Source organism: Rhinichthys klamathensis, unplaced genomic scaffold, assembly GCF_029890125.1.
Source record: "Rhinichthys klamathensis goyatoka isolate OS25496 unplaced genomic scaffold, OSU_Roscu_1.1 h1tg000007l_1, whole genome shotgun sequence".
Classification (NCBI taxonomy): Eukaryota; Metazoa; Chordata; class Actinopteri; order Cypriniformes; family Leuciscidae; genus Rhinichthys; species Rhinichthys klamathensis.
This window is the reverse complement of record NW_026606560.1, coordinates 1,992,873-2,003,857: the sequence shown is the minus strand read 5'-3', so window position 1 is coordinate 2,003,857 and position 10,985 is coordinate 1,992,873. Positions and strand designations below refer to the sequence as shown.

Below are 10,985 nucleotides of genomic sequence, written 5' to 3'. Positions count from 1 at the left end.
GATTGGAAATTTGTTTTATTGTTGGGTAAAATGTTTTCCTAGCTATGAAAAGGGAGTTATTTGATACTTTTTTTAAATAGTTATTTGACAGTTCTGGTACCCTGTTGAGTTTTACATGAATGTTCCTTCAAAACGGAATGGTACATTGAATGTGAGTGTTTAAAATAAGGTACATGTGTGCATCTTAAGAGTGTCTTGATAAGCTTTAAAGAAGAAATATATTTTAAGCATTGTCAGTGTTAATGTTCAACTGGACAGATCCTTATAACTGCTTTTGTATTTGGGAATGGGATGCAGTATCTCCATTTGCTTTGTACTGATGGAATCATGGTTGTTTAAAGGCAAATGGTGTAGTAATTGCACTTTAACAGTTTTCAGCTTTTCTCAGTTGTCAGTGATTTAAAATGAGTATTAGTTTTTGCAATAACATTGAAATACAAGTTACAAGAACATTTCAGTATTTTGATCTGTCTTTGTTAAACATTATTATGGTTAGGATGAATCAGAAAGAGAATCTTTTTTTTTTCTCATACTTGTTGGCATTTTTGACCATTTGATAACATCACAGGTTTCTCAGTAATGTTTTGTGCTATACATGTTTTACATCTGGATATCCTGATGTATTTTGCAGTTACTGAATGAATGTCCATTCTAATTCATGTATCCACTTTTTGAATAATTTGTTTGTCCATTGCTTTGAGATTCTGTTTTACAAATAAAGTGCATTTTTGCGCTTTATTTTTATCCTCCGATGTCTTCAAAGGCATTTTTGTTGCAGATATATTTTGTGTTCAACTTGTTCTTTTTATTGCTAATTTTTTTTCATGTTTTTATACAGTTTAGTTCAAGAAACTCTTTGTCAAATTCATGTCTGCAAATGCTCAGTGATTGTATCAGTGAGAAACGGGAAATGTATAACATTTAAAATAAAACCTCAATTAAAAGAATCTGTCCTTTTATTTAATTTTCTGATAAATTAAATAAATGCTTTTCTTTTTAACATTTTTTTCTCATCGTCTATTCCTTCTGTGGCAATAAATTGTGTACTACTTTCCCTACAGTTGAATTCTATATGATTTGTGTTACATAAAATCACATGAATTGTCTAACAAATACAAATTAAACTGCTTCAGATTAATATCGGGGGGAACAATCATGGTAGAGGTAAGAGTAATTTGTTGAAGAAAACGCAAAAGTCTCAATTAATGTTAAATACAGATATTGTCCATTCAAAACCCGCTGTTCTAAAACATGAATTCATAAGAGAGCCCATGGCTTGAAAATGATAATTCTCGTGCAGTTTAAAGTTCTACAAACTGGCTGCTTATGGGATTTCAAGAACCAGACACCCATATTGTGACCTGATCCATGTAAAATAAAAAGCTGCAAGTGGTAAAACATAAACCAGTGATTCTTATGTGAGTGTATGTTATTTGGAAAAAAATAAATAATTCATTTGAAACATACTGCAGAAGCTGAAACTGGCAGATTCTAAAAGCTAGAACTTGATTTTTTTTTATTATTACATTTGTAATTACTTTATTTTGGGACTATGTTTGGATAACAAAACGAGTTCATTTAGCAAACCGACACGTCTGATTTCAGGTTTTAAATTATATATTTTAAAATGAGCCTAAAGAAAATGAATTTTGAAATATTCTTACATTGATAATTACGATTTCCACTTACAGGACTTTTATTTTGTAGTACTCACAATAGTCCAGCTCTGCTCATTTTCAGAGTTGAGAATTAAACACATTTACTATCGCTGGCTTCACAGAACCCACAAAAACAACAACTATGGCGGAGGTGAGAGAATTACAAATTACAGCAAATAACCCACTTGTGCGGTCAACATAGCCGTTTAATAGATGTAACTTAATTTAAAATTTTAAACGTTTTAAGGATGACGTGCTTCTTAACATTCAGCCCTGCATAGTTAGCAAACAAGTTAAGGCGCCCAATTTGAATGTGTTAGCAGTTAGCTGCTAACTTGTTGCCTCTTTGCGCTAAACTCACCTCTAGTTTATTCCTCTGTGTTTTTATTAAGAAAAACGAACACTTGTTAATCAGTTATAACCCAGTCTATCCTGTTATTTGCACTCCCGTTCTTTTACACGAGGTTATACGTGGTTTAGCTTATTTGCTTCTGACTGTAACTGATAATAATTCATAATCAGGTCATAATATCATCTGTTCTCTTATGTTTTTTTGTTCTTAAAGGTTGACGTATTATTTTATAATAGGCCCGAACATTTAATTTTAATTCTCTTTTCAGCCCTCCCTAAGTGGTTCTGGCACTGAAGGTAAAGATTTAAGTTATTTTTTATTGATTCATTTATTTTGACTAGCAATAACAAATTCAAGTAGGCTGTAAAGCCCACTTTCATATTATTGTATAATATTATATAATGTGTACTTTTAATATATTTCATTTATATCAATAATATATGTACATATACACACACACATATATTGCATTAATATATAATTATATTAATTAATAAAAGAAATGTCTGTGATAAACAGGAGCAGATCCAGTGGTGCAGGATGAGGACAGGGACTTTGATCCTTCAGCAGACATGCTCGTACACGACTTTGATGATGAGCGGACTCTGGAAGAGGAGGAAAAGCTGGAGGGAGAGAAGAACTCCTGCACCGAAATTGATGACCTAACTCGAGTATGGGCCGCCTGTTCTTTTCTAGAATTTATGATGAGGCTCATTAAATAACTTTCATAGGTCTCAATTAACTATGGTTTTGTAGGAGGGCGATATGCCCATCGAGGAGCTTCTGAAATTATATGGCTACAGCACTGGTGGGTCTCCAGAGGAAGAGGATGGAGATGTTCAAGAGGAGGATACTTCAGATAATACTTGCAGCAGCTCTAGTAAACTCAAAGTAAAGATCTATATAAAAAAAAAATTTAATGTATATTGTATACTCCTAGTATGATTTTTTGTTAATAAATGTAAATCCATTTACTGCCGTGGATGTCAGGAGGAGGAGAGGCGAGAGCTTTCTGATCAGGAGAATGAGGATGTGCAGTCGTCCAGTGATGAGCCTCCGTCCAGCAGTGTGTCTCACAGCACAGCTCAACTTATATGGCATCGGCCATCCAGTTACTTTGAAGGTATGATTATAAAAATATTACATTATATTACATATCATATCAAGCTCATTTTATACAAGAAATGAAACAGCATGTTGTAGACATTTTTCTTTAGGGAGGTTTTAGATATACAGTAGACAACATTTGAAGTAGATCATGGAAAAAAGAAAACCGAGTATGGATCAATATGTGTTTCTAGACTATTGCCCCTAGTTTCCAAAAATATGAAATTCAATTATAGAATTAATAAATAAGAATTAAGAAAATGTTATCACTTTGAGAAAACCAATAGACAAAAAAAAAAAAAAAAAACAGAAACAAATGTATTTACAGGTGACTGTACTATATACCAAATATAATGCTGAAAATAATGCTGTATGAACCCTTTATGTTAAATGTGGTCAGAAAAATCTACAGAAATGTTTGGAAATTTGAGTCTGGAAAAGTATGGAATTCCAAAAATAGAAAATGTGTAGGAACTCTGTACATAAATACATATCATTAGACATAGACACACTCTACCATTCAGTTTATCGCCATGGATTTAAGTGACAGTTTAAAGACGTTTGTAGGCATTGTTTCACAGACGGCTTAGATTAAGGCAGGATTAGGACTTAGTTCACTTAGGACATTTACCGGTAAGTAGTTTTAATAAATGTGCCGTAGAAAAAAACGTGATATTTTAACGGGTGTTAATGTCTTTTTCTGTTTATCTAAGAGTCCTGAAAAATGTATCAAGGTTTCCACAAAAATATTAAGCAGCACAACTGTTTTCAACATTAATACTGTATTAATAATCAGAAATGCTTACTGAACAATAAATCATATTAGAATGATTGTTGAAGAATCACACAGAAGATTGGAGTAATGGATCATGCAGAAAAATCAGCTTTGCCATCACAGGAATAAATTACATTTATTTAATTATTTAAATTACAAAGGCAGCCTTGTTGAGCATGAAGTGACTGTTCATGTTTCTGAAAGAAATCTACTGACCTTAAACATATATTATTTGTAATATCAATTATTTCAAATGTACACATGCACAACATGTTTTTCACTTATACCATCTAGTAGATGATTAGTAGAACCAGCAGATGGCGTTACAGATTTAGAGTCTAACTAAAACCATTTGATTCACTTTGTATTTTATAGGGGACGAAGAAGAATCCGAAGATGATGATTATATATTAACTGAAGATTGGAAAAAGGTAGACTCTAGATGATTTTCTCTCAAATTATAATTGCTTTAGTTTAAATGGATTTCAGACATTTGGATTTTTTCTTCTGTCATTCATAGGAGATCATGGTTGGTTCAATGTATCAAGCTGAGACTCCTGTTGGCCTGTGTAAATATAAGGACAATGAAAAAGGTGTCAGAACTGTAGGATATGCTGATTTAGATGTTTCTTGTATACTACACTTAATATGTATACAAGGCCTCTAGAAGTACATATATATATATTAGGCTATGTATAGTTTTTCTTCATCTGTTTGTCTCTTTAATTCTAATTTAGTTTATGAGAATGACGATCAGCTTTTGTGGAATCCAGAGTTAGTTCCAGAGGAAAAGGTTGTAGAGTTTTTATCCGAGGCCTCTAAACACAGTGGAGAAGAGGCTGGTGTCCATGCCATTCCCGAAGGATCTCACGTCAAAGACAATGAACAGGCAGGTCACCATCCAATGACGTATTCCCTTAATTCATATTGCTGATGCCTTTTGACATCATATTGTAACCTGACTGCAATTTATTTGATCATATTTCAGGCTCTTTATGAATTGTTTAAATGCAACTTTGATGCAGAAGAAGCTTTAAGAAAATTGAAATTTAATGTGAAACCTGCCAAAGGTGAGTATTTGTTTATGTAACAGTTATTTTTTTATATATATAATGTGATTGACATAATCATGTTAATTAGGGATGCTTATGATTCCTGTTTAACCGTTAACCGAGAGTAAGAATTTTGACCGATTAATACTTAATATATTAATAGTATCAGTTAAACAGTTTAAAAAGTAATTTAAGTTAATTTAATAATAGCTCCAGTCCGTAACTTTTTTAAGTTAAAAATAATCCAAAATAATTATATTAAAAAAAACTTATTCTGCCAGTGGTCAAAACTATCTGCTTGCCATAGCTAGATTCAAAACGGTTAGCTTGTAATAATGATTTTAATTCCAGTGGTACTGGTGGGTTTCCGCGGGAAATTCGAGCATGTCTTTGCGTCATGACGTCACACCCGTACACATAAAGAAGGAGTTTCGGCTAGCCGGCTATACTGCGCGTGACGAGATGTTTAGATGTATAGGCTTTTCTCGCAGCACTTTACATAATTAAACTTATGGCATCCAGGAAGATCCAAACAACAACCATCAGTGTCAACTGGAGATTCAGCAGTTATAAAACCCAAAAGACTTTGTACTTCGGATTTAAGGTGGCTAGAGAAAGAGAAAGAAACCATCTCATGCGAACACAAGGATTTAAACATCGGCGGGGCTTTTGAAAAGTGCGTGAACTCCGTGTTTTGAAGGGGTTCAAAACGGAAGAAGAGACGGCTTTTTTCTGCTGAACAAGTAAGACATTTCAATAGTTCAATCGTGTAACAGTACGTTTTCTTAATTCACACAGTTATGGAGTTTCCTTTGTTGTGCCTTTCTCGTTTTGCTATTATGGAGAATATGAATTCTAAACTACGCAGGTAGCTGCTAACCATAAAACACATTAAATTTAACATTAGTCACGCAATGCTGATGTTGTTAACATGAACAATTTGAGAACAAAGTAGGCTATAATTTGCACAGTTGCTGTAAATCGCGTTGATTAAATCTAACGAAGCTTATCATGTCGAATGCTTTTTCCCCCTTAGTTGGTCAGAACAAAAATGGATTTTACTTACTTGTTCAGAAGACATTTTCTTATGAAAATTCTTATGTTGGTCAAACTTTCAAAAAGTGAATCTGTGATTCTGAATGACAGTAGGCTATCCACACACAGCGCGGTGACCGACAGCAGCACTCGCCTCAAAGCACTGTGTTCATCCGCGCTGTTTCATGCCGATTTACAACCCACGTAAAGATAATAATTCCGCGAATCACTGCAGTTACAGATTTCGAACAGAAAGATGGCGACAAAGAGGAAAAGATACAGACTGCAGCTTTAATAATTTTTCAAGATATTATAAAACGTTTGCTGCATGGTTAAAAAATATACTACACATAATAAATTGCGTTTTTGAGAGAGAAAAAAACATTAGTCGCATTTTATTATTCAGCAATTTTAGTTCCCCTCACTCCAACAACAAATCCTTTAAATTGAATGGTATTCAGAACAGCAGTTGAGCAGTCAATCAGTGTAACTTTTCATATGTTTGGTTGACTATTTTATTTTGATAATGAACAGGCTGCGATGTCAAGTTAGCAATACAATACTATAACTATTTTGTGTGTCTGTGCATGAGGCGCATGTGCAGGTTGTTTCCTTATAACAGCGAAAACAACTTAAAACACTCCATTTATGGTCATACAGATAAGAGTAAGACATAATTCGTAACTGTTTTGTTTGTGTACACTCACAATAAAAACAAATCAATGTGCTTTTGTAAAGAGAACAATCAGGGGGTATTCCAGAAAGCAGGTTATGTGACACACACCTGGGTAAATTTACTCCGATTAAAAAAACGGATGACCTCAGCTTTCGGTTCCAAAAACTGAGGTAACTTTTTGGTTAAGTGAGTAACCATAGCAACTCATTCTCTGAATATGCAAGTTAGAGATTATTACGACAAAATAATTTTTTTGTCTACTGTAAGTTGTTATGATAAGCTTATGTTCAAAGAGATGGAAATAAAACAAACATTTTGACTTCTAACATCAATTTTTATAATGTCTGTTTAATGCTACACTGGTCATAATGTTCTGGAATTCTATTTACATGGGGGCCTTTTGCAGCAAATATTGATTTGTGATTTGTTTGACTAATTATTAAACAATTAATCAGATAAAAAGTTTTAATCTATTAACAGCTTTAGGAAAAACTATTTGGCTTCTGCATGATTTTGATTTGTAGCAGCAGCATGTTCTTTTCAAAACTCTTGACTTCTATCTTGTAATGTTTATTTTTTTCAGAATGTTATTTTGGGGAATCTAAAAAGGTACCAGCTTAAGCGCAAGAAGCATCCAAGCCTGTGATAAAGGAGCTCTCATTATGTCAGTCAACATTCTCTGAATGTGTCACCTTAACTCAAATCTCTCTCTCCCTCAGAGGAAATGTCAGTTTGGACGGAAGAGGAGTGTCGAGGTTTTGAACAAGGACTCAAAGCTTACGGGAAAAATTTCAGCTCAGTACAAGCAAACAAGGTATAGTCGCATTCCTCACCTCCTCGTTTCAAAACCTATTAGGATTGAATAACAGTGTTTACTGTTCGATTAGTGAATCATTTAGAGTGATCAGTTGGTGAACTTGGCTGTTTGTATTGTTCACATAGGTAATTTTTACTTAATTAAAATTTTCCAGGTGAGAACTAGATCTGTAGGGGAATGTGTGGCCTTTTATTACATGTGGAAGAAATCTGAGCGTTATGATTTCTTTGCACAGCAAACCAGGCTTGGAAAAAGAAAATACAGCCTTCGTCCCGGGGTCTTGTAAGTCAAGTCGTCAGTACCATGTGGCACATTAAAGGTCACAAGTCCTCTAATTAAACTCTGTGTGCATAGAGTCATATCATTCCGCGTGTTTGTTTGGCATTACAGGGATTATATGGAGCGTATTTTGGACGAGAGGGAGAGCTCTGAGTCCAGTGGATCTTCTGTTCCTCCTCCCACCTCTTCAAACTGCTGCAAACACCCATCAGAGCCAGAGAGTGACTCAAACGCTCACAACGGTCAGGCTCACCATTACTCCAGTCTTCAGTCACATGATTATTCAGAAAACATTCCAATATGCTGATTTCTTTTATAACATTTTCTTATTATTTTTAATGTTAAAACCAGTTGTGCTGTTAATATTTTTGTGGAAACGGTGATACATTTTTCGTTTCCACTTTAATTTAAGGTGCCCTTTTTACTTGACAGACTTACTATATGGTTAGGTTTTGATTTAGTTGCTTGCAATTTACTGTTATTACTATAGTAAGTACATGTAACGTGTTACAGGGACACTAAAATGAAGTGTTACCCATTTTTCTTCAGAATTCGGTAAAACTTTAACAATAGGGTTTCTGTCAACATTAGTTACTACATTAGCTAACATGAACTAAGAATGAACTTCTACAGTATTTATTAATCTTAGTTAATGATTATCTCTACATGTATTAGTCAATTTTTTATTAAAGGTTGTATCTGTTAACTTTATTGCACTGCGAACGAACATTAACAGAGGTTAATAAATGTAGTAAAAAAACAAATATTGCTCATTGTTAGTTTATGTTAGTTAACTAGTATTAACAAATGCCATAATATAAAGTTACCCAGAATTCTTTACTATTACTTTTGATCAATTCAAATTATTATCAATTGACCAATTTAGTATTTGTGGAATAAAAGTATTAACAATCACAATTTTTTTTAACCCAAGCAGGATTATGATTGTATCATTCACAATCCACAGTTTTTTCATGTTGGTTTTGTGCAACTGAGCAATACAGCCAAAATAATTTGCCTATTTAAAAAATGCAGCCCAACAAGGTAACAAAAGAGAAATAAAATAAAATGACTGACCAAAATGTTTTATTTCACAGGTGTAAAGAACCATTCCTCCGATGACCTTCTCTGCGTCAGAGATGAGATATCTCAGAAAAACGTCTCTGCCACGTGTCCAGATATTTCCATGGCAAACACACCACCCCCCTCTAACCCTGACACCAGCAGCCCGAGCGCACAAGTCATGGAGATCACAGTCAAACAGGAGGAAGATGAGCACTCTGGACGACCTCTGAAAAGGCTTAGGACTGACACAGACCCTAACAGTGAAGGCTCTGTCCCCCACAATGAAACAGAAACCATCTGACTTATCAGCAAAAGCCCAGAAAAAAAAGACTGAACTGCAGGCACACAACTCCTGACCTCAGATGAGGGTGTTTGATGCTGGGAGATAGAATCTGTTTTTAGCATGAAGGTAGCCCCAGAAGTGTGTGTGAATTTCAGGGATGCAAATGAAGCACATTTATGTCCTCTTATTACTGCCGCTGAGCTCAGTTTAGATGTTAAACACTCACGGTAGACTTTCATTTCAGACCGTAACTCTACCACTGTAGCACTATTTATTAATATAGATTATCAATGTTATCATGCTTGCTCCAGGTGGTTTGAAAGAAATATCTGACAGCTGACTGTATTTTATTGTGAAACTTCGGTCATTTGGTGTGCATAACATTGTTTTAGCTTTAAATGCACACTGTGGAAAAGCCCTCTTGGTTTTATATGAAGAATAACGCTGTAAATATTCTAAATCTAAAATTATGATAAAATACACATTTTGTATTTGGGACATTTTGAATAATTCAACACTGTAACATTCCATTCTTTTCATTTCTGAATTTCCTATTTGACCAAAGTGAATGGTTGATATTGGTCTTTTAACAAAGCATTTTCAGAAGATATTTCCTCTTTATATGAAATAATGTCTTATTTTTGTATTTGATAGCTATTTATTTTTTTTAATCAGATATTGGTGATGCATGAGGCCAGTAGACAGAGTATATTTGTATAGGCTGGAGTGAGTAGTGTTGAATCAAAAGGCAGAGCAGAAATGAATGGTGCTATTTATTCATTTAGTCACTGAGAATGTCAACCCATCCTTAAGATAACATCCTATTATGTTTTTCTAGGACCTTGGTTAGTCCTGTCAGAAATGGTAAAGGAAAGTGGAATCAACAGTTTGCATGAGTTGGTTGTAATCCGTGTCTGCATAGCTCAGGAAACTTAAGTACAGAAACATAGGGTGTGTCAAATAGCTGTCAGTTTCAATTAGTGAACCACTCATTCATTAAACTCAAGACTATTTACCCAAATCCATAGTGTCTTTTGTGATTACTGAAGTGAATTGATTTTGTCACCTACTTTTCACCTGAGTGGTTTGTATGCTGAATAAAAGCTATGAATGGGTTTAGTTTGAAGTGTCTGTATTTGCTCGTTTTTTTTGGGTCATCTGTCATCGTGTCTCTCATAAGGACTACGGTCACACCAAGCAAATATACTCTCTGAAACGTAATTGAATTGGTCATGTGGTCCCAGAGCTTTTTGTTTGATTGTGGTGTATTCATATGGCTGTTCAGCAGGTGTCAGTGTTGCTCCTATAACTGGAAACAAAAGTAAACAATACTTTCTTGACTAGGGCGAAATGGCCACGAGGACATGAACACCAGACCATGCAATCTTAGCATCATCCTAAGACATGAAAAATAAATAGTTAAAATTTTACTCTTCTCATGTGGTTCCCAAAATATTTGAAGGCTGAATAACAAATGATTAACACTTACAATTAATAATTTGCTCGACTTCCTGCAAAACTTATTTTTTTTTTTTTAAATCTCGAGCGAGCCACATAAGATATCCTTATTATGATATATCAAGTTGTGCAGTACGAAGGCCTCGGTCTCCGTATATCGAGCTGAACAGAATCTGAACATAAGTGCGTGTGTATGAAGACCGCTACTGCAATGTTCCTGGAATACTAAACGTAGTTTACGGTTTGGCTTCACAAAAGCATTGCAGCTTTGCTCTACAGACGTGTCTGATTGCGGCTCTCTGGGGAACTCTGGGGAACACTTGTTGTTGGAGATCCCTCAGCTGCGGGCTCCACTCACACTGCAAGAGTAATTCACTACGAAACAGAATAAAACAGGAGAGCCGACACACGTCTAAAAGATGTGAGAC

General features: G+C 34.6%; 1 protein-coding gene across 4 annotated transcripts; it reads left to right on the top strand.

Moving 5' to 3' along the window:
• Positions 1-1,728: 1,728 nt before the first annotated feature.
• On the top strand, positions 1,729-10,218 carry mier1a (mesoderm induction early response 1a, transcriptional regulator). Of its 4 annotated transcripts, none has more exons than XM_056259597.1 (13): positions 1,729-1,809; positions 2,279-2,306; positions 2,530-2,681; positions 2,767-2,901; positions 3,001-3,133; positions 4,268-4,323; positions 4,413-4,485; positions 4,630-4,781; positions 4,881-4,962; positions 7,375-7,469; positions 7,708-7,754; positions 7,863-7,993; positions 8,849-10,218. In XM_056259597.1, the coding sequence occupies exons 1-13, from the start codon at positions 1,801-1,803 to the stop codon at positions 9,115-9,117; spliced, it is 1,362 nt and encodes a 453-aa protein (XP_056115572.1). In that variant the 5' UTR covers positions 1,729-1,800; the 3' UTR covers positions 9,118-10,218. The 4 variants fall into 4 exon arrangements, with proteins under 4 accessions (XP_056115572.1, XP_056115582.1, XP_056115562.1 ...); XM_056259607.1 differs by having other exon boundaries at positions 7,627-7,754; positions 8,930-10,218; XM_056259587.1 differs by having other exon boundaries at positions 7,627-7,754.
• The last annotated feature ends 767 nt before the right edge of the window (positions 10,219-10,985 follow it).

Bases quoted from the DNA above. Each gene is read 5' to 3' on its own strand.
- mier1a (XM_056259587.1), top strand. The intron at 4,324-4,412 runs GTAGACTCTAGA...TGTCATTCATAG, and splicing joins TAACTGAAGATTGGAAAAAG to GAGATCATGGTTGGTTCAAT. The intron at 4,963-7,374 runs GTGAGTATTTGT...TCTCTCCCTCAG, and splicing joins TAATGTGAAACCTGCCAAAG to AGGAAATGTCAGTTTGGACG.